Here is a 26,765-nt window from a genome sequence, read left to right as displayed (position 1 = left end):
ATAAGTGTGAGGGAAACAATAGTTTGGCACAGCAGAAAGTGTCTAAAAAGGAAATGTCAGTGGATAGGTGGACAGATCGCTTAGTGTGGGCATGGATGGGTAAGAAAGGATGGAAAAGGGTAACATGAGTGAAACATATAGCTCCAAGATAATTGCTTTGTACAGTCGGTAACTGTAGCCTTTTAACAGCAAGGTAGATGACTTAGTGAGGGAGAGTGTGTTGATATTAATACAACAGAAGGGAGATGTTATTCTGCCTGCTTATTTTACATGTGCATGTTTGTCCAGATTTTTGTTACACTGACTCTGGTAGTATGGGGCTGTAAATGTAAAGGCACCTGTAGCTGTCACCTATGAACATATGACATAATAAACCCACTGTTCTTGTGTCTGCATTGTTCCTTCATTTAAAACTAAAGGGCAAAGTCCTGCCTCACAGTCCATAAAGTGTATTCCCCTCAGGGGTTAATTAAAGACCATCTTTGGAATGCAGTATAAACTGGCGTCTGGAAATACACTTCCCTCCCACATCACAACATACATACATCACTCAGTCCTGTGATATCAGGGAAGGGATGTGTCACATTCTTAGATAAACAGGAACTCTGCCTCCTGTGGGGTGGGGTGGGGTGGCTCCTGGGGGTTGTAACAGGCTATGCTTCTAGAGTTCTTGCATTTTAACAGCAGGCTGTTGGTTACAAGGTACGTCCACAAGCATGTGGTATTAACAGCATATCTTGTTCCTTTGTTTGCAGTTGGACAGACTTCTTTCCTCCTTCTGGGAGGGCAGAGCACAAAAGAACCTGCATACTGTGAACCTGTACGTAGTGACCCTGTACATAGAGAACCTGTACGCACTGAACTTTTATGCAGTAAACCTGTATGCAGTGCCATATATCTCTGCGCAAGAAGAAAAAGAAACATTTTGCAGTTCTGAATATTAGAAAAGCTCTTTCTTTTTCTTCTTTCTGGAATCCACTGAAAACATTCCTCAAACAAATTGATAAGGTGGAATGGATTTTTAAGCCTAAGGGGTTCATTTTAGCTGCAGAAATGTCTGACTCCCTGGAAAAGCTGAGTGTGACAGAGGGTTCGGTCATCAGGGAGACCACAGCAACTCAAGAACCCAAAGGTACAGTGTCCGTGCCACCTCCATACAGTGCTCCAGACCAAGACAACCAGCTTGAGCTGCGCAGTTCCCTTGATTGTTGGGCATGTGCTGTTCTCATCTCGGCACAGAACTTTCTGATTGGTATCTTCAACATCCTCATTATAGGGGTGATTTTCGGCCTCATTCTGCTTCCTGCCATAATTATGGTTGTCTTTGGCTTCCTCTGTCATTCCAAGGTAAGCCCTGATTTTTTAGGTTCTTTCTTTCTTGTCATGACTGTGGTGGCAAACAGGAATTGTGCAGGATGTTCATTCTGGCTCCATTTGCATGCTGACAGTATACAGCATAGTATGTAAGTAAAGTGTGCCACTACTTAATTAATGAGCTTCATTGGGGAGGGGTCTCCCATGGCACATGCTGAATGAAATACATTCCCAGAGACAGTATTTTTTGCATGAAACTGTCCTAAAGTGAGTAATGAAAACTATAAGCAGATTACTTGGAAAAAGCAACTATAGTTTGAATGTCATTTTTCAGGGTGACTTTTACTAAATGATGGTTCAGTTATAGGTGCGGTGCCAGATCCTGAGAAAGAGAGAGAGAGAGAGAGAGCTGTTAATCTGCTAATGGACTATCTTGATGCAGAACTCATTAGGAGCATGACCAAAATTGATGGCAAACTGCAAAATCTGGCTGCACATTGAAAGTGGAACAGAACACTTGAGGAGCTGAGTGATTGCTTGGGGTTTGGCAATACCAAAGAGGTTACTGCAAGCATATTTTAAAAGCCTCCTCTTTGCTTAACGCTACCAAAATGAAACATTAGTGTGAGCAGCTTGGGCCAGGTCTGTACTTAACAGAGGCATAATAGATGCGTTAGGTGCTATAAGGCTGTCAAATATGTTTATGCTGAAATCTAGATTTATACACAGTTTTGAGCAGTATAGATTGTAGTTTTGGGGGCACAGATGTGTCTTAGCTGAACTAGAACTAGGTAAAGTTTTGAGGGAATAGTTATGGCTCCATCAGAAGCTTCATTTAGATGAACCTTTGAGAGTTTCAAGTGCAGATGTGGCTATCTCCAATTATGCAGCTACATGCAGATTTGACAGAACAAACATGCTCCATCTGAAGATGCAACTAGATGCAGTTAGAGGTGTAAATATGGTACCCTATCTCAAGCTACAATTAGGTGCATTTGGCATAGCTGTAGCCATCTTTGATGTTGGAGCTCTTTTGGGTGCACATACCACTGTAGTAGAGGTGCTAAAGTACTCAGAATGTCTGAATAGATGGCCAAGAGGTAATACTTGATCTCTAAAAGATTTCACATGGATCATTTTGAATCACTTGTAAATCATGTGTAGAATCCTTTGGTTTAAATATCAGTGCGTTTGGGAATATAACACAAAGCAAGATATACAAGCTATTTAGCATTTTTCACAAACATGTTGAATCCACACTGCTCACAAATATGTGAGTTGGCTACAGCTGGTGAAGGAGTTGTACAGTTTAGTAGAATATGGGCTTTTACTGAAGTACTTATACATGCTACATCCCAGGCTTGGTTAACAGCCATTCTTAGGTTTCTAGTGGCAGTTTTGCTTGTGAATGTAAGCTGGAAAGAAATGGTTTTACTAAAATATGTAATGATTTGCATAGGGTTTTAGTAAAAACTATAAGGGTTTGCATAGTCAGCATACTGATGACTGTTGGGATTTATGTAGATAAGTGTAAAGTTATGGTCCACGTAAAACATACAGTCTTAGCACAGGAGGAAATGGATTTGGGGTAAGAGCCTGATGCAGAATCATACCATACAGTGTGAAAGAGCCCCAGCAGTGCCTAATAAAATGCTGATCTGCACACAGCACAAGGGTGATAGCAGGACACTGGCAAGGTCCCATCTGATGCCCAGTATATGTTTCTGAAGGATACACACAGGAAGGGAAATTCAGTTAGTAGAAAACATGAAACACAAAGATGCAAAAACTTTAATGGGGGACATGGAAAAGCTAGATTATCAATTATCAAGACAAAATTTGCAAATCTGGGCATGTTTCCATTAGAAGAAATGAAAGAAAGGTTGCGATGTAGGTACACCACATTATCTATAGATAAGAAACAGGGGGTGCAGTAGAAGAGGAAGGGCAATAAGAAAGATGGGGTCATGAGTGGCTCTTGGATCAGGCATGTTCAAGACAGATGTGACAGTGGCAATAACCCTTCATGGTAAGAACTGCTGGGAAAACAACATCCTGCACTGCTATGCCCCTTGAACTTTTATGTTACCACGTTTGAGTCACTGCAGATAGTGGAAAGTTATATCTCTAATCACAGCACCCTTGGGTGACCGTAACAAGCTGTTTGGAAGGAAGGGATATGAGAAAATTAAACAAAGGACATTTGTGTGTGGCTATACTGCATGTGTTTCCTTCTTCCACAGTCATTATCTCAGCTTCATATATTCATGACCCAACATCAAGCACTTGCAGTTGTGGTGTGTAGTTTTTAAACTGACATTTTTGTAAATAATTGTTTTGAAGGCTGCTTGCTGTTGGCTTCTGATGCCTCACTTCATGGCCTGCCACAGGCCTCTTCATCGAGTCTTGACTGAGTATACCCCACTCCCAGCGATGCCAGTGTCAGTATCAGTGCTCAGCTCCTGCACCCCTTACAGTGTACATTTATTATGATTTACCCTGCTGTAGCTTCCTAACTGGAAGGGTGCATCTGCCAGGCCGTGACAGGAGATGCCACAGTGTTGTAAATGAGTCTGTCAAGGGGGTGCCTTTTAGAACTATAAGTTTATCTCTTTTTCCTTTCACGGCTACTACATATGCTATAAAGTGATGGTCCACATACATACCTATGTACACATTGCCTGATATGACTGTAAGGTACTGATGGTTTCTTTGGCAGTCGCCAATGGTTTCCAGATCTTGCCATTTAGTATGTAGCCCATTATGTAAGTAAAGCGTACCTCTGCTGAATTTATGAGCTTTATTGGGGAGGGGGCTCCTGAGGCAAATGCTGAATGAAGTGCATTCCCAGACTCAGTGTTTTGAGCTGTTATAAAGCAAGCAAGTTAGAACAGTAAGCAGATTACTTAGGAAAAGCTGCTAGAGTCTGCATGTCATTTTTCAGGGTGAGAGATTTCTAAGGTACTAAAAGGTAATTTGGCAGTTGCCACTATTTTCCAGATATTGCTATTTAGTAGTGGCATGCTAAATCCTGATTTGCCCTCACTACAGAAAAGACAGTTGTCTTCTCATCCAGTGCTGTATTTTTCCCTTTTATGTCACCTCTGCCTTATGTTTGTCCAATGCATTCAACTGTTTTTACCCTGTCTCACTGTACTACTTTTTTCACATAGCTTATTAAAGTCACCCACCATCCTTTCTGTGAAATAATACTTTCATGTATTTGCAGTCAGTTGTCTGCTAGGTGACTTCACATGGTGCCAGTTTTCATTTATCTCTTTTTCTGATACTCAAAAGGTACTTAAAAGATTCCGTCATGTCTCATCCTCCGTTTTATTTCTTTCAGATTTACATGTTAAGCTCTCCTAATCTCTATATATTCTTTCTCAGGGGAAAAACATACCCATTTTTGTTTCTGTTCACTGAACTGCCTCTAATATATGTCATTGCAGTGATATGATCTCCAGAACTGCATATAGTATTCCAGGTATGTTTGTTAACAACTGTCTTTATAAAAGGCTGATGATCATTTGTTTCCTACGCATAATGTCTTCCTCTAAACATTTCAATGTTTCAGCAGCCTTCTGTGATTCTCTTTGTCATTGCTTATATACCTTTAGGGTAATTGATATGACTACTACAGGTCCTTTTCTTTTTACAGCTAATTCAAAGAATGCTATCGACTCTTTTTCTGGTATTTTCCTTCCCAGATACATAATTTTGCAGTGAATTTAAACTGCTGTACTTTAGATCATTCATACAATCATGCCCCATCTCTTCTTACACTTTCTATGCATTCTTGTATAGCAACCTAAGTATGTTCATTGTGTCATCACTAAAAAGGCCATATTTGTCTTCTGCTATTCCTGCAATGTCACTTACAAAGACACTGAAAAGGACAAGTCATAGTACTGACCCCCCTTTGGCACACCACTGTGTACCATCCTTCCATCTGACTGAACTCCATTTACTATAACCATCAACATCATGTTGTCTATTCAGTGTTTTACAGTGGCTGCAAATCTAAAATCTACTTTAAATCTGATTTGTTCTCTAAATTTGTACATGGCACAGTCTAAGAAAGCCAACTAAACTTTAAACAGGCCTTAGTTACCAAAGCCCCTCTCTGGTGTATAGCCTGTAGCCTAGTTAAAGAACTCTTTTTGGTCTCTGTTGCATGATGTTCCTGTTATAAGCCTAGCTGACTTGGGCCTGTGCCTCAATGAACTTACAAATATTCTAAAATTATTTCAGTCACTAGGGGTTTCATGATTTTCCCTGCATCTGAGGTCAGAGTGATAGCTTTCTCATTTCATGGCTCTGTTGTGTCCCTTTCTTGTGAAGGAGATCCACATCTGCCCTCACTCTGTCATCAGCTTTATCCTACTCCTGTGATTTGCTGATTTGGACAATGGAATTCCCAGATATCCTGTCAGTTCTCTAAAACTGTTCTGGTAAGGGGATTGACCCTAACATATTCACATAATAAAGATCAGACAGGGGTCTTGTGTCATTCATCCTATGATTCTTGGAGAGCTCAGAAGAAGTTAAGTGTTGACTTAGCAGTCTGGCCTCTGGTCTTGCAGTCATTGATGACAAATAAATGAGAGCCACTGGGACACAACATACAAGGCAGGATGGATTCATGACAGAATGGTCATATGACATGAAGCTAAGGGAGATGTTTGATTGTATACCCATGATACATACTAGAAAGGGGCTGTGACCCAGACTCAGTAAGGCATCTGATATGGTAACACAAAGTTAATGCAAAATTAGAAATTCGTTGAATGCATACTGTGGTGGTAACCTGGGTAAAACTTTGGCTAACATTAGCTATTGAGGACGTAGACTCATACTAAATGGAGTTCAGTCAGATATAAGGATGGTAATGCATTATGTAGCAAAGGGGCAGTCTGTTTCAATGACATTTGAATGGTAGTCCAGAAGGCTTGGAAGGAAGGCAAAGTCTTTTTCATTCATGACCCATAGCTATGCTGGCGGGCATGGTACCTTAAATTCAGTGTGCTGTAATGGGTCTGGGAAGCAAATGTACAGGGAAAGAATCCAAAGCTGGAAAGGAAGTAGCAATAATAAGAGTGAGGCAAGGAAAAGAACCTGTGATATAGTAAGCAGTGAGGTAGGTGCAGTGCTGGAACAGACCAGAAAAACCATCACCAGAAGTAAACATTACATTATCATGTCTAGATAAAGACAGATGGTAAAACCCATTTAGAGGTCTGTGTTGAGGTCCAAAGGAGTTCATCTTTCTAAAGACACAGAGATACCAAACATATCAAAACTCCATGCTTTAAAAATCATAGCACTGGCCTTTAAAAGTTATAGCAGAGAGTCAGAGGAGCACTTTCTTATTTTTTTACAATAAAAGTTTTTTGTATAGTAGACCTTATATAGTTAGTGGTAGGGATACTTTGTATAGACATAATATATGTATCCATAAACATGTCTAACTTTATGAGGAATACATAATTCTAGGAAGAACAATGCTAAATCTGAGAGCAAAAATCATAGTGTTATGCCTAAGTCATAGCAGTTGAGAGGTATGACAGAGGGGTTAAAATCAGAAGAGCAGCATAACTGTTACCTGGTTTGCATCAGAAGCCAAGTGAAGAAAGACTACAAAAACTAACATGCACAGTTTTAAAAAGTCTCAGAGAAGAAAGCAAAAGGAAGACATGATTGTAACTTCTAATTAATTCAAACATATCAATAGATACATACAATGCAAATAGTTCAAGGAGGCACAAGGAAATATTAATTCACAGAGCGATGGAGAATTAGCACAGCCTGCCTTAGCAAGGTCAAACATACATCAGATATACATAAAGCCATGCCTATTAGAGCTGATAACCCAATTTTTAAGTTAGATTTGAAGTGTATTCAGTGTGCAAGGAAAGGGGTAGAATATCTGGCCAAGCAATCATTATCTGCTTTCATAATCAATGTTTCTGTGACAATAGCATCAGTTACTCTCACAGAAACAGTAATGTTAGTTATATTTGGGTAGTAAAAGCATACTATTGTGACAGATATGTGTAAACGTGTAAATGCAATGTTAAGGCCACAGATAACCAAATATGTATTTAGTCTGCTCTTTTATTACCTTTAGTGCCCGCTACATCTCCCCTTTCCCCCACAGCATTTAAGTTGTTAGGACCTAAATGACAGAGAACGTACTCACTTGTTACATTAACAATGATGGAGGACATGCCCAGTTGTTATGTCCAGGCTATATAAGTGGTGAGGGAAGACAAGAGAACAATGAGTTCCAGTTGACAGACACTGGAAAATAGTTACTTCTGCTGCTGAAACAGGCCTTACAGAGGTATCATGCCATGCCAGCTCAAAAGTGTGTTTAGTCTATGATGTCTCATCCCATACAGCAACCATACAGGAAAAAGAGATGGATTCACAGTTCCAGAAAACGCCCACCCTTAAGAGATCTGATCATGTCTCTGAGGCCATCATGGAGGCCCAAAACACATGTTTGGGAGCTGCGGGTCAAGCCCTCCCTCAAACACATATCCGGTTCTGCACACTGTGCCAATGCTCCTTATCAGGTACTAGTACAGGGGTATGCCAAGGAGCTAAGGGTCAGTGCAATAAGCAGCTCACCCTCACCTTATACTGTCTTGTTTATCTTTAACCAGATCACTCTCGTCTAAGGCTATCATACTTTTCTTTAACAGAGCTCTTCCTCACCATAACCAGCATCGTGTATTAAGAATAAAATATGCCTCTCTTCATATTTCCCAACCTCTTAGCACAATAAATCTAGACAAATCCAAAGATAATAGGGGGACAAAAGCCCAAAAACAGGAACAAATTTTAAATATTGCTCTTATAAACTTAGGAAGTTGTTAGAGTAAAAGTTCTTGTTGCACTGTATTTTCTGAAGGATATAAAGTCTGAAACTCAAATGTCCGTCATTATTTAGTGAATTCAATCATCACTGATTTGCCAGAAAATCAAATTTTTTATGAGGAGCAGAAAAAAACATGAGACAAGAATCTGGACAGTTGAGAGGTATGCCCATCTTTCTAGGTAGCCTTTCTGCTTTAAACAAGTTTTCTAAGTTTGACATCTCAGTTGAGGTCTGTACTTTGCTGATTGTAAAGTGCGACAGGAAACACAAAGACACTGCACTGGCATTCCTTGAATGATTTAATTTTTTAGTATTGTCTGTTTACTGAGTAAGAGTATTAATCCAGAAAAGACCATTTTTATCCACAACTCAGGCAAAAGTCAACATTCACAAAATATGTAAGAGCAAGTGTCCATACAAACTGGAAATAAATTTACAGAACAGAATATGTATTTAATTCACTGGTAGAAGTAAACCCATACCATGCAAGTCTAAATGCATAACTGACAGGCAATAAGTAACAAAGTAATCATTTATTTATAAGTTTATTTACTGTCTGATAGCTAGAATATAGTGTTGATTCACAAAAGACTTATTATGACCTCTGCCTGGACCAGAGGATAAAACATCACCAGAGTAAAGACAATGCAAATATACAATGTTTATATAACACATTCAGAGGCTGGAGCCAAGTTTAAATAAGATAATTAAATCTTGCAATTAAAAAAAATAACTTCTAACAATGAATAATTAGCCCCTACACTCTTTTTCCATTATCTGAATCACTACTAAATGCAGGCGTGGAGGTAGCAGAGATTTGCACCAGAAGTGACAATAAGAAATAGCAGTCTGTCTCACACAGGCATGTGCGTCACACAGCTTAAGTGTGGCTAGGTGTGTATAGAAGTGGATCGCTCTAATTATGGGAAAAACAGGAAATCAGAGTACGCTTGGTGTTAGCCTTCCTTCCATGCAACATCCTGGTTAAGGTGCCTGTAAGGAAAAGCCATTGTGATTGCACTCTTACTCACTACCTCTTAACTCACCCCCCCCCCCATAAGGGAATCAGTGGTACTTCCTATGGGGGAGGGTTATAACATAACAGAGAGCAAAGATAGCTGCATTCCATCAGAACATCTGGTTTATATCAATCAGTACCTCCTGTTGAGAAAGAGTAATGTCCCCCCTCCCCTGTAAAAGACAACTGATAGTGATGCATCCATTAGGTCAATTAAATGCCACACACTTGGAACTGGGACAGCTGCAATCTGAGGAGTACATACACCAGCCAGAGATGGGGCCAGCAGGCACAAACAATGGAGATTTTATTCCTATATTTCTTCTCAATGATATGTATCATTATTGCTTTTTTTTTTAACCCAGGAGCCTCATTGGACTTATTGTCAGTGGTGACACATTTACACTTCAGATGTGAGATCACAGGGAGGTAAAGTGACTTAATCAAGGTGACAGCGAGTACATGTGAGATCTGACATGGGTTCAAATGCATTCTGGATATGTATGTGTAATGCTTATGAGAATAAACAGTTTCCGGCATTTCAAATTGAATACAATCTGCAGTGATGAACCAGCATTCATGACCAGTATTCAGAGGGTGTGTGTGTGTGTGTGTGTGTGTGTGTGTGTGTGTGTGTGTGTGTGTGTGTGTGTGTGTGTGTGTGTGTGTGTGTGTGTGTGTGTGTGTGTGTGTCTGTTGGGGGCTGGCACTATACTTCTGTCAACCACAAGAAAGGAGTTAGAAATTAAGATAACTGAGAGATTAGAAACAGTTCATAACAGAGCAGCATGGATGTTGCTTGGTCTGCATCAGAACCCAAATGAAGACAGATTAGCAAAAAACGAACATGTATAGTCTTAAAGAGCAAGGCAACAATAAAGTGTAGCAGTTATAAATTGAAGGAATTGGCTTCTACCAAGGCTCAGAGTAATTCAGAGGGTAAAACGATTGCTGATGCCTGGAATTCAGTGCAGAAAGTTATACAGGTATGCATTTCAGTGGGGGAACTTGGGGGATTTGTATATTAGGAGGAATACACCTAAGTAGGACCCAGGAAGCAAATCTGGGTCTTAAAGCCTGCACACTTGGAATGAAACCTGGTTGGCAGAGTAAAAGGCAAAAAAGAATGCTGGGAAATGGTAGAGTGTGGGCTGGATAAATGTCAGTGGTCATCCTTGATGACTCTGTTATTTCATATAGCATACTGCATTCATTTGTAAAGGCCGCATTTGGAGAGAAATACCAAGTTGGTTCACAAAGTACAACAGAGAGCTACCAAGACAGTTAGGAGAATGTAGAATGTGTAGTACAGAACAATTTCACATTGCCTCATGTACTCATACAATAGCAGAAAAGGGTAAAGGACGTGTGATAAAAATGTGTCACATGATATTATCAGCATCAGAACGGGAAAAACTTGGAGATGGGAGGAAAAGGATGGAAACTGGAGTAGCACGGGAGAAGGCTTAAGGGAGACATTAGGCAATATTGCTTCTCAGAGACAGCAGTGATTATGGACTGCCATAGGAAAGTTTACTGTTGTATAGAGGAGATTTTAAGATGATTGAAACAAAAGGAGATAAGATTGAAAAAGGTGAGCAGTAGCTCCATATAAAACACTCATGTGGACCTACTATTTACCTAAGAACCCACAACCCATGATATGATGTGCATTTGTGTTATTTTCACAAAAGCAGATGTGCATATGCGTGTGTGTGTGTGTGTGTGTGTGTGTGTGTGTGTGTGTGTGTGTGTGTGTGTGTGTGTGTGTGTGTGTGTGTGTGTGTGTGTGTGTGTGTGTGTGTATGTGTGTGTGTGTGTGTGTGTGTGTGTGTGTGTGTGTGTGTGTGTGTGCGTGTGTGCGTGTGTGTGTGTGTGCGTGTGTGTGTGTGTGTGTGTGTGTGTGTGTGTGTGTGTGTGTGTGCGAGTGTGTATGTCTTTGCCAGGGTGCATAGGCATGGACAGAAAAATACCACTTACATTTGTTTATGTGTACTTATTTTTTGTTAACTGAGCTAGTCCCACTAGGCCTGTGGCCTTTTTTTCAGGGGAAACAAATAAATGTATTTATACCAATAGCTGAAATTTGGCCATGGCAATGGTAAAATTCATGTGCTCTACCATCAGATGAGTCAACTGGATGTTTAACATTCATAAAGATACCACCATCTCAGGTAGATAGGAATTTGATTTAGTGTCTCATCAAACTGGGGGCTCAGGAAGGCTTAAAGGAGATATCAGGAAATTACAGTACTTCTCAGAGAGAGCAATCATGATGGACTGCCATCAGGTAGTCAACTGCTGCTGTACAGAGTGGATTTTAAGGTGACTGAAACAGATGGAGACAAGTATGGAAAAGGCAGGGGCAACTCCATATGAACATTCATGTGGCTCTTAACGCCTCCAAGACCAAGCTAATGATTTTTACTCCCTCTAAAGCTACTCATCTCAACATGAATACATTTTCAATCACTAGCCAAGATAACTCTTCCCTAGAATTAGTGTCAGAGACCAAGCTACTTGGAGTACAAATTGACAACCAACTTAAATTTACCTCGCACCTACAAAAAAACATCAAAAAAACCCACCAAAAACTTGGTATGCTTTATAGACAAAATGCCTACCTTACCTCTGCTACCAAAATAACACTTGCTTCATCCTTCCTTATCCCCTCCCTCCTCTATGGCGCCCCACTCCTAACTAATCTTCAATCCTCTCTCAAAAAACAACTTTCCTCTTGTTACAACAAAATTGCAAAATTCGCCACCAGCCACAAATCTTCCACTCACCACTGCTTTTCCCTCCAGAAACTAAAATGGCTAGAACTTCCCAATCAACTCACTTACACTCAGCTAACTCTAGCCCACAAGCTTATTCTCAAGCCCTCCCTCTGTCCTTCCCTTTCTTCTGCATTTAATATGCATCTACCCAATAGAGTATTAAGATCAAACAATCAAAACCTACTCAAAGTCCATAAACATACATATCCCCCAGGCAAAAACCTTCTATCTTTCAACCTAGCTCGCATCTGGAACTCCCTTCCTTCACTCATACGTACCACCTCTAATCACTCTGCTTTCAAAAAATCTCTCTATACACACCTAGCATCTCAGTGGGAATGCTCCTGCTCCCACCCTACATAACCTACTCTTCTCTTCTCTCGCCCTCCATACTCTGCTACATCTTACTATACCCAAATTTCTATAGAAATTATTAGATAAGTCCAATGATTCTCTTCTTCCACCACTTCATCATGCCACTGAATCTCCTCTAACTTTCTAGTGACTAAGTTTTCCTAACTACTCTGTATAAATGGATATTTCTGTACAAATTAATATTATTACATTTTTCTGCACATTGTATCTAGCTGTACATTTTTTGCTTTTTTACCTTATTGTTAAACTTTGAATGTATGTGTGAATATATGTTTGTAGGTATGTAAAATGTATTTTTGGAGCTTTTCCCCCCAGGACTCCATTGAAAACGGGTTCCTTGTGGCCCAATGGACTATCCTGGTAAACCAACTGCAATAAATAAATAAATAAATAGTACTTACCTATGAATCTATAACCTATGACTTAATAAAACAATGTGTATGTGTAAGTAGTACTTGTACTTATTTATGCGTAATTTACTTTTGTGGACTGAGTTAGTCCATCTAGGCTTGTAGCCTGTTTTCAGGGATGGTCCACAATGGATTTACATAAATGGCTGAAATTTGGCCAGAATAGTAGTGAAATTCACATAACCTTCTATCAGGTAAGTACCACAGGATACTTAACATCCACCTAAGCTACCAGCACCCACCTCAGGTGGGTTGAAATTTTGTTCAAGGGCACTGGAACCACAGGGTAAGGGGGATTGAACCCCCATTTTAAATAAAGTCATGAACTCTGCCCCCAGCACCTGGCTCAGATTTTTTTTTTGTTTACTAAACAATGCTGTGCAGAACTGTGGTGGAGGTGCTGCGGTAGCATTGTCGCCTCACAGTTAGATGTTGCCCATTCGATTCTCAGTTAGAGCGTCTTCTGACATGCGTGAATGGACGTTCCGTCTTTGAAGGTTGTGCGTTAGGCCCAGCAAGCCAGTACATACAAATCTACTGCCAATCATTAGCAGATCGGAGTTTCGCTGTGGCAACCCCTAACCGGGAAAAGCCGAAAGACACAACAACAACAACTAAACAATGCTGTGCCTCCGAAAAGGGACATTAGAGATAAAGTGTGTGAATGCATGTGTGTGTGTGTGTGTGTGTGTGTGTGTGTGTGTGTGTGTGTGTGTGTGTGTGTGTGTGTGTGTGTGTGTGTGTGTGTGTGTGTGTGTGTGTGTGTGTGTGTGCGTGTGTGTGTGTGTGTGTGTGTGTGTGTGTGTGTGTGTGTGTGCGTGTGTGTGTGTGTGTGTGTGTGTGTGTGTGTGTGTGTGTGTGTGTGTGTGTGTGTGTGTGTGTGTGTGTGTGTGTGTGTGTGTGTGTGTGTGTGTGTGTGTGTGTGTGTGTGTGTGTGTGTGTGTGTGAGTGTGTGTGTGTGTGTCCGGTTGTCTGCAAATGTTCGTGTGTATGTATTTGAATGTGAGTGTATTCGAGTTTGTGAGTGCTTGTAAGCAGCTGTGTGCAACTGCATGTGTAGATAGGACTGTGCATGAGTGCATGTGTATATGCAAGTGTGTATGATTGTGTGTTTGCATATGTGAGTATATGTGTGCAAACATGAGTGTGTAGAGGGTTCAGACTCCTAGATAAGAGAGGTTGCTCCAGAGAACATCATTTTTTAAAACTTTAAAGCATGCATACCACTCAACTACACATATTTTTGCCTCATATTTTTGGCCTGTTCCTCATAAAATTTGTGGTTTTCTAGCAAATCACTGAGGATTGAAATTCCTAAAGAAAAATGACTTACATTTGAGTTTCAGACCTAATTTAATTAAGAAAATCCATGCTAACACAAATCCTGTTATTCTAGCAACTTTTTAAGTTTATAAGAGCAATATTTAAAATTCGTCCCTACTTTTAGCTCTTTGTCCCCCCATTATGTCAGGCTTTGTCCAGATTTCTTGTGCTAAGAGGTTGAGAGGTACAGCCAATCAGACAAAAATATTAATTATTCATGTTATTGTAATATTCCTTTTTTGGAATTATAATGAAAAGATGACAGTGCAAAATTCAGCAAATATTACTTGCCAAATATATTTCTGTGTAAATTCATCTATCAGGAAACCATTTTTTTTTTATTGTGAAGCAGCAACTTCAAATGATTATAATATGCCAGTGCATGGGAGGTGTAGTGATTTGGACTGCAAAGAAACAATGTTTTTGAGTGTTTTGTGCTGCTCAGGCAAACAAACTTTTATCTGAGCAATTGTCAATAAAAGATCTCAAAGATCATTACTCATAATTCTCAGCTAGCAGATGTTACTCACACAGTGTTTCTTTAAATAAATGCATGTCTTCCCATGTATTAAGTGATAATTCAATAAAGGAGTTTGAAAAAATTAATTAAGCAGCTTTTATCACCACAGCAGGCAGGTAATTTGCCTCAGATGCAGGTAAGAGACTCCGTTGTGGCCAAGCTGGTTCCTCAGGCCAGTCTTTCTTTTTCCTAATTAACTCTAGTGTGACACATACTGACACTATGGACTGGCAGTTAGCAATGTCCTCTGCCGCTATTGGGCTCCCCATAGTGGGCAACGGAGAACCACTTTTGTTGGTGTTGTGAAAAAGGGCAGGGAACGTGCCCCTGCTTAACCAGAATGTTTTGCCCATCCCTGAGGAAGCTATTGCTGCCATTAAAAGTGTGTTTCCTTTAATTTTTCTGTCACAAAGAAACAGAAAACTAAATTTAAAGCTTCTCCTGCTTCAGTTTCATTGGACAGGAGTAGTTTATTAAGTGTTGTATGGGCTATTGACCTTTCTTATCAGGTGGTTTCTGGTAAAAGAAAAAATGATTCCTCTTTTCCTGAAGAGATTCAAAAAATTAAATCCAGAGTGGAAATTGATGGAACAGATACAGTTTTGTCCCTCAAAATTCTGATTCAGATTCAGTGGAGAGCATGTTACATGAATCTCCCTATCAATGGTGCTCTTTCTCTGAGACTATTTCCAGAATATGCAAGTGTATTCAGAGGGAGAACACTGAGGTTTCTCAGTCTCCCAGAAAATACTATCAACTGTTGCAAAAGGAATTTCCAGAACCTTTACCCATTTCCCTAGTTCTGTCAGCTCTGGAGGAAGTATGTGTCGCAGCCTGTAATTTTCCTGACTCAACTGACTGGGTATAAGAACATATAAAGTTCCTCAGTCTTTTAAGTTTTTATGTGGTCTTCCCAAACATGACTCAGAGCTATAGCGTCACGTAATCCAGCTGCTGCCAAACATTTTAACGCTAATCCTTACCCTTTTGATAAGAATGGGAAAACTATTTTTAAGTTTGGGGAAAAGTGTTTACTTCTGCAACTTTAATTTTTTAGAACTTTGAATTCTCAGGTACATATGTTAAAGTTTATTCTGACTAACTGTGAAAATATGAGGAATGTTTTATCTACAGTTCCTCCCTGTGAGGAAAAAATCTGCTTTGTGTGTGTTTTTTTTTTTTTTTTTTTTTCAGGTCACTGCTCATTTGAAGTGTGTTAATGACTGTAAACACTACATCCAGTGAGGCTGCCACTGAAACTGTGTTGAGGAGGTTTGCCTGGCCTCATTCTCAGAACTTCCTAGAGGATGTAAAAATGAGATTTTAAATTCACCTTTGGATAGAGATTTTAGTCCCGTTGCTGCAAAGGTTATCGAAAATGTGATGAGAGAGGTAAGCTGATATACAGGGAATCTCTCAGATTTTTTATCCCTCCTTCTCTAAAATTTCCAGGGATATTTTGCTCCCTTGCCCAACTGCAGCAAGAAAAAAAAAAAAAACAGTCTCAGCAATATGCTGGTAAGCAGACATTAAAATACAATGGTGGGGAGGTTCCCTAAAAGAAAGCAGGAACCCCCCAGAACAAAGGACAGTCAAATAAGTCAGAATGACTATATAAGAGGCCTCGTCCCCCATCACACCCTGGCAATTTCTTATCCCTTCCAGAAAGTCACATTCTCTTTTTCTCATTCTTTAACGATAGGCTGTTTCACACAAAAGGGTTCTGAGTCTGATTCAGCAGGGGTACAGATGGCAGTGGGAAGAGACCCTCCTTTGCAGGGAATAGTTCCACATCCCCTGACCAAACCTCTGTTCTGCCTTGTCCTACAGCACATGCTGTATTGGGGGGGGAGGGGGTAATAGAAATAGTTCCCTTTTCCCAGTGGGGAAGAGGTTTTCATTCAGGAATGCTTCTGATGCCAAAAAAAAGAAAAAGAAACTGCCTGGAGATCAGTTCTGGACCTTTTTCTTAACCCAGTTTGTGATAGTGCCCAAGTTCAGGATGCTTTCATAACACAATCTCTCACCCCTTCTTCCTCATTTAAGATGTTTTGGAAACCCTAGGTAGAAACGGTGCTTATCATCACATTCCTATCCATTAAGGCTTCAGATGTTTCTTAAGTTTTTATGCATCTGGATCACATTATCTGTTCTCTGCCTTACCCTTTCAGCTATCCACTGCCCCAAGAGTGTTTACAAAGTGTCTATCTCCAGTTATAGCACATTGCAGGCTACAGAGTATCCACATTTTTCCATATTTAGATGGCTTGCCTATCTATGCAGACTCTTTTTCAAAGTATCAGGAATCTCTCTCTTTGAGATCTTATATGCAAACTGGGATGCCAAGAGAACCTCAGTACAATGAGCTTTTCATCCATAGGAAAACATGTCTATATTTAGATATATTCCATTTTATTTCCCAAACTCCTCTGGTATTACACATACAGCCACTATGCACTGTAAGCAGTCTATTCTGCGACTGTTGCAGTTCCCTGAGTGGGCAAGGGAGGGGAAAGTTAAGGATTCTAAGTCTCATGGCAGCTACAATTCTCATGATACCTCTGGCAGAACTCCACATGAGAAAGATACAATGGTACCTGAAGTCTCCTTGGTCCCAGCACCAGCACCCAACTCATTATCATTTCAGAGTCCAGTTCAAGGATGTGTGAGAAGAGAAATCACTTGGTGGAAACATCAAGTACCCTAAAACCAGCTGTTTCTGTATCCTCTCCTGCTCCAAAACAGCTTTCACCACAGTTACCTTGCACTTTGTTAGGGAATCAGTGTTAAGGGGATAAAAGTGCAAGGTATCTGGGACAACAGAGACAGACACAGGCATATAAATGTAACAGAGATGTTTGCCCTTATCAAGTTAGTCAACTCTCTAAATCACCTTCGGTCCCCAGCACCACTTCAAGCTGTGACAGACAATATCACAGTGATGTGGTACATAAATGAGCAAGGGAGAATCAGGTCGTACTCTGTTTTATAGCACAATATCACTCTATTCCTACATTCTATCAGAGCAAAACTGTATGGCAGACAAGCTGGGCAAGACAAAAACAGACCTTCATGAATGGAAACTAGATCAAGGGGTCTTCCAAGATCTGATCCATCTGTTTGGAGTTCCTCAAGTAGGCCATTTTGCCTTCCCAATGAACAATCATCTGGCAAAATTCTGTTCCAAGACTTCATGCATGAAGGTCTAGAAGACATATGCCTTTTCCTTTCCTTCAACAGGAATATTACTGTATGCTTTTCTACCCTTTCCACTAATATTCAAGGTAATTCTAAAGATTCAGAAGGAATCCCCAAAGATCATTGTGGTGACACCCCTTCTGGTTCAGGCTGTGAAGATTGGGTGAAGATAGATGAAGGCTGCCAGCCTAGCCAGATATAATTTTGGAGATAATTCTGTCATCTGTAAATATTAATGTAAACCATGGGCTTGTTGTCTTAAATGGTAAAAATAGTGTTACATGTGGAACTGGAAAAATTGTATCAACAGTGCACTCTACTGACCAAGTAAAGCATGCTGTGACCCTTTGATGTTAAAACTCGGAGTCAGTAAGTCTAGAGTGAGGCATCCTGCCTATTGTTTTAAGGTCAGTCTTAATGGCCAGAATTTGCATGCATAAATGTCCTTTATTGCTCTGGTTTCTGCCCAGAGGTGAAGAATGTAAATGTAGTTTCTGTTAGTCTGGGAACCCAGGGAAGTGTGAAGAATGATGTAACGTGAACCAGGAATGTGATTTTAAAAACAAATAGAATCAGAGAGCATTAAGCATTTTTGTCTTGACCATCCAACTCACCAGCACTGTCTTGCTCTATATGTAAGTTTATCTTAGACTTGTGTTCTCTCTTAGAAATAACTGAAAACTAGAAACATTAGACTGTTTTTCTGTGATGTCAGAACTGTACTACTGAATTATTTTAAGTATTTCTCTGTAATTTCTGAACTCTTGACTAGCACTGTGTAGTAAAAATTATTGTCTTGTGTTCTATTTGTTATTAAATATTTTAAACCCTTTCAACTGTGGCTGTTTTTGTAGAGATAATTTAAGCTTTTTAGAGTACTTACATGCCTGTGGTAAAATTGTACAAAGCCACTTCATTAGCATTAGCCCTGGACTATACTACCAATTGGATAATAATATTGCACAGTAATAATTGGACACCCTTTTAAGGGCCTTTGGGTAGCTGATAAATATTAGTGGGTGGTAGCAGCTGGTACTAGCATATAGTCTTGGAAAAAGAGGCACAGCTGAATAACCTGTGACAGCCTTTCCCAGGAGTGTCTGTGTGGTTGTATGAACTCTTCTCAAAGGGTGTGTGTATGTGTGTGTGTGTGTGTGTGTCAGCTACTTGGGCAGGGATACGAAGCACTGGTTGGACAGAGAGGGTGCCCACTAGGCTGAGATCTGGACCTTAGAGCTGTGCCAGTGGGGAGTCTTATTGGGGACCTGGAGAGCAAGGGAGTGACCAGCCCTGGACTGACTGATCTCTGTGTGCTCTTAAGGCAAATTGCACTTTACTGTGTGTATTTGTTATCCTTTCCTCCTATATGAGATGCACTTCACTGGTGTTAGTGGTGAGGATTGAGGCTCCTTGATTGCTGGGCCAGGGCACCGGCGTCGCACAGGCAACAGTGGTTCTCCCTTTTTTTGTAACTGGCCATGGGCAATTACCACATGTTTCTTCACAGACTGGATCTAGTCACATAAGAATAGAGAAGAAAGTGGTAACTGGGAACATATTTCTTCAGAGTGCAATGAGCTGGCAGACTTTACAAATTCCCCCCAGGCTACTCTGTCAGAAATACTGGGTGAGGAAATTGGTGTAACTAAGGAAGTTATTTTTTTTATCTGAGATACAGAATTGGAATTGCCTAGACACAGTAAGGCACTGCTGAGTTTAATTCTGGTGGCTGCCAAAAAAAGCATTTCTTAGAAAATGGAAATCAAAGTCTAAACCAACTGTACTAGAAGTAGTGAGTATAGTAACAGAGATAAAACAACCAGAATTGGGATCTTTAGAAAAGGGTAGGAACAAATTACATGAAAAAAATGGGAATTGTGGGAACAATGCATGAAGAATATTGTTTTGAAGGAGGAATGAGGTCTAAGGGAAGGTGGGAATTAAAAGAGCTTTGTAATATTTGACTGACAATGACTGGCAAGATTATAAGTGATTTATAATGTTTGCAACTGAAAATATGTCAAGATGGTTTGTTTTCATTTACATAAATGTATGATGCCCTATGCCATAAGTAATAATTTAATAAAGATTTTCCTGTTTTTTAAAAAAAAGAACAAGGACATTTTATACATCCCAGCCCCAAACTATTTTATCTGACTGCCTGGATGATAGGGTCTTAGTACCTTTTAAGCACTTCTTCACTGAGGATGTGCAGGAGGTACTAATAGGGGCAAGAAAGCCCTCTTCTATAAAATCATATATTAGCAAATGGAAAATGTTTTCTAGTTGGTGCCAAAAATATAACCAGAACCCATTCAGAGTAAAGTTGCTCTTTTTTTTTTACAATATTTGTGTGAGATGCTTTTCTATTGCCTGTCTTGCTTCTCTATCAAGGTTCATTTGTTTACCATTTCAGCATTTCTGCCCATGGATCCCCCTTTTTTCAAATCTTTCCCATTTCAACATGTTTTTGAAAGAGGTTTGCATAAGAGACCTTCAAGAGAACCAGTGGCTCCTCCTTGGGACATTAATTTTATGTTAGAGAAGCTAACATTTGTTCCCTTTGAACCAGCTCATCTGGCTGATTTCAGGTTATTTATTTATTTGTTTGTTTGTTTGTTTGTTTGTTTGTTTGTTTGTTTATTTATTTTACATTTGTTTTACTTTTGTTTACTTGGAAAGTCCAACTGGACAAAATGTCCTTTTTCAGCAGAGGCTTGGTGAGAAAAGCTCCACATTTATAAATAAACGTAAGATACATACATAATGTACAGATACAAATATTGATCCAATCTCACATACAAGTACAAAATGAAAATACATGTTATACATTTCAATGATAAAATCATATAGTCTAGATTTATTTATTTAACGTTTGTTTGCCGGGTTTACTTGAAACAAGCCAATTTTCAGCAGAGGCCCAAGGAGAAACTCTCCAGATGCATGTCTTTGTAATGTGGGAGAAAACTGGAGCACCCGGAGGAAACCCACACAAACACAGGGATAACATGCATACTCCACACAGAAGGCACCCCAGCTGAAAATCGAACCAGAGAACCTCTTCCTATGAGGTAACAATACAAACTGCTGTACCACTTAGGTTACAAAGAATAGTAATGCAGTGATTGTAGGTAGAAAACAAGCAAGTTAAGTATACATATACTTAGTAGGGGTATACGATTCAAATACAAAAACAACAGGTTGTTCTTAACATGGAAAAGAGTTTTACTGCTTGCTCTGACCTCTGCAAGAAGAGTATCTGAGTTGTAAGCTCTTACGGTGATTCAACCTTATTTCATTTTCCACAGGACAGGGTTTCCAAGAGAACTAATCTTTCTTTTATGCTTAAAGTGGTATTCAAATGTACTTAAAGCCAAACTATCAATCTCCCTGTGTTCTTCCTTGAGCCCCAACATGATGGACAAAGGATACTTCATACCTTGGATGTCCACAGACAGTTCAGGTACTATCTTGATATTACAAAATCTTTCAGAACTTTCGATCAGTTGTTCATTTCTTGTGAAGGTAAGGAGAAAGGGCAGCTTGTGTCAAAGCAGACTATTTCCAAATGAATATCTCAGGCTAATATCTTTTGTTATTCCCACTGCAACAAAAGTATTCCAGGCAGTGTCAAGCCATATTCTAAACATGCTTTGGTTTCATCTATGGCTTTTTGGGAAGGGTTTAATTATAGAAATATTATAAAAGCACAACTTTGTCATCTGTACATACTTTTACAAAGCACTACAAGCCAGATTCCTTCTCCAGGTCTAGGTCAAGTTTTGCTAGCACCATTCTCCACGGGTTCCTGTACCCTTCTTCTTCTACCTCCCAGTTGTCCTAAGCTGTGGTAATCTACCCGTACCGCTTAGCCTACTGCAGCAATGACCAATATGAAGAACATAGTACAGTTGTGTAAGTAAATTTACCTTGCCAATAGATGTTCAAATGATCAGTGCTGCAGTAGTTACTCCCTCCATCCACCACCCCCCTGTTTTTTGTTATGTTTTTTTCTATGCCAGTGTGCGGGCATTTTTTATTTTGTTATTCTTAGCAATGTCTTTTCAGTGCCCAGCCTTCCTCTCTCAGTTGACATGAAAGCTCTGAAGGTCTTGGAGCCCAAACCTGTCTTTTTAGCCAGCTCAGCTGAAGCTAATGGTTTGGGTGAGTGGAAGGTGCCCTGAAGCTTTGCAGGATATAAAACAAACATGCATACAAATATTTCAAGCACGGGCATTAATGTCCTTCTAGCTTGCCAATATACCAAAATACTTGTCCCCATAATAAGTGTCCAGGCTGTTCTTAAAATATTTTAAACTAGTAATTATTTTAATGCAATTTGGTAGTATGTTCCATGCATCAGCTACTCTGTCAGAGAACCAATTACTACACTTCTCATTCCTATAGAATCTTCTAAATAGGTTGTCTGATGATTCTCAAGTACTTTTTGATAACCTCAAACATTCACAGAGGTAGTTGTCTTTAAATGCCCTTTATACTTGAATAAGATCTCCTCTTAGATATCTGTAAGAAACACTGTACAAGTTCAGATATTTTAGTCTTTCATAATAACTTAAATTTTCACATCCATGGATGCCCTTGATATATTTCCGCTGTACTCTTTCCAGTTTACTCATGTTTTTTTTCTCATAGAGTTTCCAAATTGTTATTCCATACTCGTTTAGGTCTAATATAACTAACAAACAATAACTTCATCATTTTTAATTCCCTAGACTTTATAATTTTTTTTATACAACCTATAGTTCTATAATTATTGTTGGCATTAGTGGTCCAGTGGTTAGCACTGTTGCCTCACAGCAAGCGCTTCTCCTGTTCATTTCTTGGCTGGAGTGCCTTCTGTGTGGAGTCTGCATGTCCTCCCTGCAACTGAGTGAGTTTTTAAGACATGCAGGTATTTGCATATGTGCATGACTTCTATGAAGGTTGGGCGACGGGCTGGCAACTCAGCACCATAAAAACACCACTGCTAAACAATCTGCAGACTGGTAAATCACTGTGGCGTCCTCTAACCAGGAAAAGCTGAAAGACATTGCTTTGCTATAGTTCTAGAACTATCATTAACCAATTGGTTGATATGATTAGAAAAACCTCATAGCTGAATCTACCCATGTACCCAGGTCCTTAAATGAGCCTACAGTTTCAATCACTGTGTGCTGTATTAAATATTCACCTTTCAGTTTATGTCTCCCAAATCTCATATGCTTACTTTTTGATTTATTTATCAGCATATTATTCTCCTGTGCCCAAATAATCAATTTAGTTAAGTTATTTTGCAGAAATGCCTTATCTGTAACACATGTAATCAGTTTAAACTTTACCCAATTTCAGGTCATCTGCATATAGACTGTAGAACACCTCAGATGAAAAAGTTAGGTCAGAAAGATACAATCTAAACAAGTATGGGACTAGGACATAGCCCTGTGGGACACCTTGACTGTAACCAAGGATTTCACATGTCCAGTTGCTGTATGATACTTGCCATGTCCTGTTTGTAAGCCATGCAGCTATCCATCTTATCAAGAGTACATCAATATTCAGTTGTACTAATTTATTGATCAGTGTTTTGTGTATGACCCTGTCAAATGCTGAAGTTAAATCTATATAAATTGCATCACAGCACAATTTTTCATTCATAGCTGTTATTATATTGTTATAGAACATCATGTTACAGGTGGTAATAGATCTGTTTTCAACATATGCATGCTGATATATGGTTTCAAGTCCCAGCCTATCCAATTCTGACAATAACTTATCCAATATTACCTTCTCCATTATTTTCCACAGCATGAAAGTAGACTTAAAGGTCTATATGACTCTAGGTTTGTCCTACTAACCTTTCCTTTGAAGACAGGTTTAATAAGTGCATGTCTCCAATCTTGAGGAATCTCCTCATATTTATATGACCAAGTGAATAATAAATATAATGATACTGTAAGCTCTTGCTGAAGTGTTCTCAGGTCATTGTTACTAATTCCGTCTCCTCCCTGTGCTTTGTTTGTATCTAGTTTACACAGTTCTTTTTCAATATAATCTAATTTGATTCCAGTATCTGGGGTAACCTAATGTCACTAGGACAACTGTTACAGTAAATTTGTCTATACAACTGTACCTTTCTACAACCCAAAACCAAACTCAGAAATCAGCATTTATTGTCCTCAACATGTTAGGACATACCAGAGGAAGTGGACACATGGACTCTGGTTTTAGCCTGGACGGAACAGTGGTACAGCTGTTTGCATTGTTGCCTCATGGCAGGAGATTTTCCAGTTTGATTCTTGGCTGGGTGTTCTCTGTGTGGAGTCTGCATGTCCAACCTGCATTAGTGTGGGTTTCTTCCCACATTAAAAAAAAATGCGTCTGGAGTATTTCTCCCTGGGCCTCCACTGAAAAATGGCTCGTTCCAAGTCAGACTTTCCCAGTCAACAAATGTTAAATAAATAAATAAAACTAGTCTACTTCTAACTATAGTGCTGACAGCTTGGTTTATAATTTTTATTCTGAATTTTCACAATACAAAGTCAGAAAAAAACATAGAGTCCATGTCATATAGCAATTACAATTGTTGTTCACCACTATGTAGTTTAAGTATTACAATGCCCAAATACCCCACAGATAGAGAGTTTAGTTGTTGTTTGTTAAAAAACTTCTCCTCTCCTTTTTTAATTTTATGTCATTTGTGAATATTAATATGCTCCATAGGCTGTCTTTATAATATAAAGAGAATATATTATTATATATTAAAATACCCGCAGAGTAGTGTGTGAACTGTGTTGTTATGTACTGAGCTGAAGAATGTAACAAGAGTGTAACCACTACCTTGGAAAAAAAAAAAAAAATAATGTATATATATTATGCCTGTGTATGTTTTCATGTTCATTGTAGATAAAGAGTTAACTACAGGTTAAACTCTGAGAAAATAAGTGAAGAGTTTTGCAATGTGTTATAAAATTAGTTAATACAGCAAGAAGATAGGATGTCTACAGCTAGAAGTTCTTTCAATTGTCTGGAAACAGAAATAATTACAGGTTTCAAATGTAAAAGTGTTTAACTGTTTTATGACTTCCAGTTCTAGGCAAACTTCTGAGAGATAAGTATTTTTCACAGAGAAATGTTAAATTCTGTTGGTATCTGTTAGCTTGGGAACTGAAGGCAGAGGTGACAAAGAGTGACAGCATCCAGTTGACCCAGCAGTAATGTCTTGTTATTAATTTAAGAACTATCTCTTAGAGAGAGTCTGTGCATTTTGTATCTTGTCTTGGATCTAGAAACATCCACTCATCAGCACTTCTGCCTGCGTGTTGTCAGCAAGTAAGACTTAGGGAAAAGTGATTTATTTTAGATATAGATAGGAATAAAGTAAAGATTTGTTTAGATGTTTTCTGTATTTATGTGAGACTGTCCTGCAATGTTGTTTTAAAATATTTCCTGTGATTCTGAACTCTCTAGTTACTGTGTTGTTTGAGTATTGTCTTGTTCTTTTATTATTTATTAGCAAATATATTTGAACCTTTTAGTTATGGCTGGTTTGTCTAGAGATATTTAAGCTCTTAGTGTACTTGCATATGTATTTGGTAACACTGTACAGGCCACTCCTAAATAGCATTAAAAGACTTGAATAAACTTACCATTTGGATAATAGTAACATTACACAGTAGAATTGGTCTCACTTTGGGAAGGGCCTTATAGTAGCTGATAAGAGTGGTTGGTGGCAGCTGGTACAACCTTATAGTCTGGGCAGAAGGGAGCATAACTACTAAACCTGTGCCAGCCTTCCCCAGGAGTGGCTGTGTGTTTGTATATAAATCAAATCTCAAACTGTGTTTTTTTTGTGTGTGTGTGTGTGTGTGTGTGTGTGTGTGTGTGTGTGTGTGTGTGTGTGTGTGTGTGTGTGTGTGTGTGTGTGAGGTACTTGGGCAGGGACACAAAGCACTGGTTGGACAGAAAGGATGCTGGAGGATTTGGCTTGACCACTCGGCTGAGATCTTAACCCTATATCTGTGCTAGTGGGGAGTCTTATTGGGGATCTGGAGAAAGAGGGAGAAACCAGCACTATACTGACTGTGATCTCTGTGTGCTCTTAAGGGAAATTGTACTTTACTGTGTGTGTCCTTGTCATCCTCCCAGTGTGCACTTTCCTCACTGGGCTAGTGGTGAGGATTGAGGCTCCTTGATTACTGGGCCAGTGCAGGGGTTCACATATTAATTGGCAGTGGTGAGATAGCCACATCACATATTAATTGGTTGACTGTGGTAGGATAGCCACATCACGTACTAATTGGCTTGTAGTGGTGTGGACACTGAATTCCTGTAGCTTGTGTACGGTGATCACTGGAAGGTGTTTTTGTACTCTAAATCTGCCACGCAGTGAACATTCAGAGTTCATATCACAATTGTTTTATTTTTTTGTTAGCTTAGTTAGTCAGGAAGAGCAGGCAAGCATGTTTGCAGAGGAATATGGCAAGCTGACAAGGAGCCAGTTGACTGAGATGTGCCAGGCTAAAGGACTGGTGCATGCCAACCTGACTAAGGCAGACATGATTGCAGCTTTAGTCACAGCTGCATGACAGAATAGCAGTCAGGAGGACAGTCAGACTGGCCATGGAGATGTACAACTCCCAGAAAATGGATAGTTTAGCCTTTCCACAGAGGACTTAAAAATCCGTCTGGAGCTTAAGAGACTTGAGTTGGAGGCCAAGCATTTGTAAACAGAAGTAGCAGAGAGACTGAGACATCTGAAGGCTGAGGAGAATGAGAGACAGAGGCAACATGAAAAGGAGATGCTTACTGTTCACCAAAGTCATGGAGGTAATGGGGAAGGGAGTAACCAAACCCCAGAAGCAACAAAGGTCAGTAAATTTCTTCCACAATTTACAGAGGGTGATAATTTTGATAGTTTCATTCATATGTTTGAGAGGGTATG

At 39.5% G+C, this 26,765-nt stretch overlaps 1 protein-coding gene across 1 annotated transcript in view; it reads left to right on the top strand.

The window, feature by feature from the left end:
• Positions 1-687: 687 nt before the first annotated feature.
• The window catches only part of TMEM88 (transmembrane protein 88), a 66,379-nt gene continuing 40,301 nt past the window's right edge, over positions 688-26,765 (top strand). The window contains exon 1 of the mRNA XM_044076101.1: positions 688-1,347. Coding sequence (XP_043932036.1) covers positions 883-1,347 — 465 coding nt within the window. The 5' untranslated portion in view covers positions 688-882. The remainder of the gene's footprint in view (positions 1,348-26,765) is intronic.

Source organism: Protopterus annectens, chromosome 7.part0 (assembly GCF_019279795.1).
Source record: "Protopterus annectens isolate FY-2018-M chromosome 7.part0, PAN1.0, whole genome shotgun sequence".
NCBI classification, from domain to species: Eukaryota; Metazoa; Chordata; order Ceratodontiformes; family Protopteridae; genus Protopterus; species Protopterus annectens.
The sequence above is the reverse complement of the archived record's forward strand: the minus strand, read 5'-3'. Positions and strand labels throughout refer to the sequence as shown.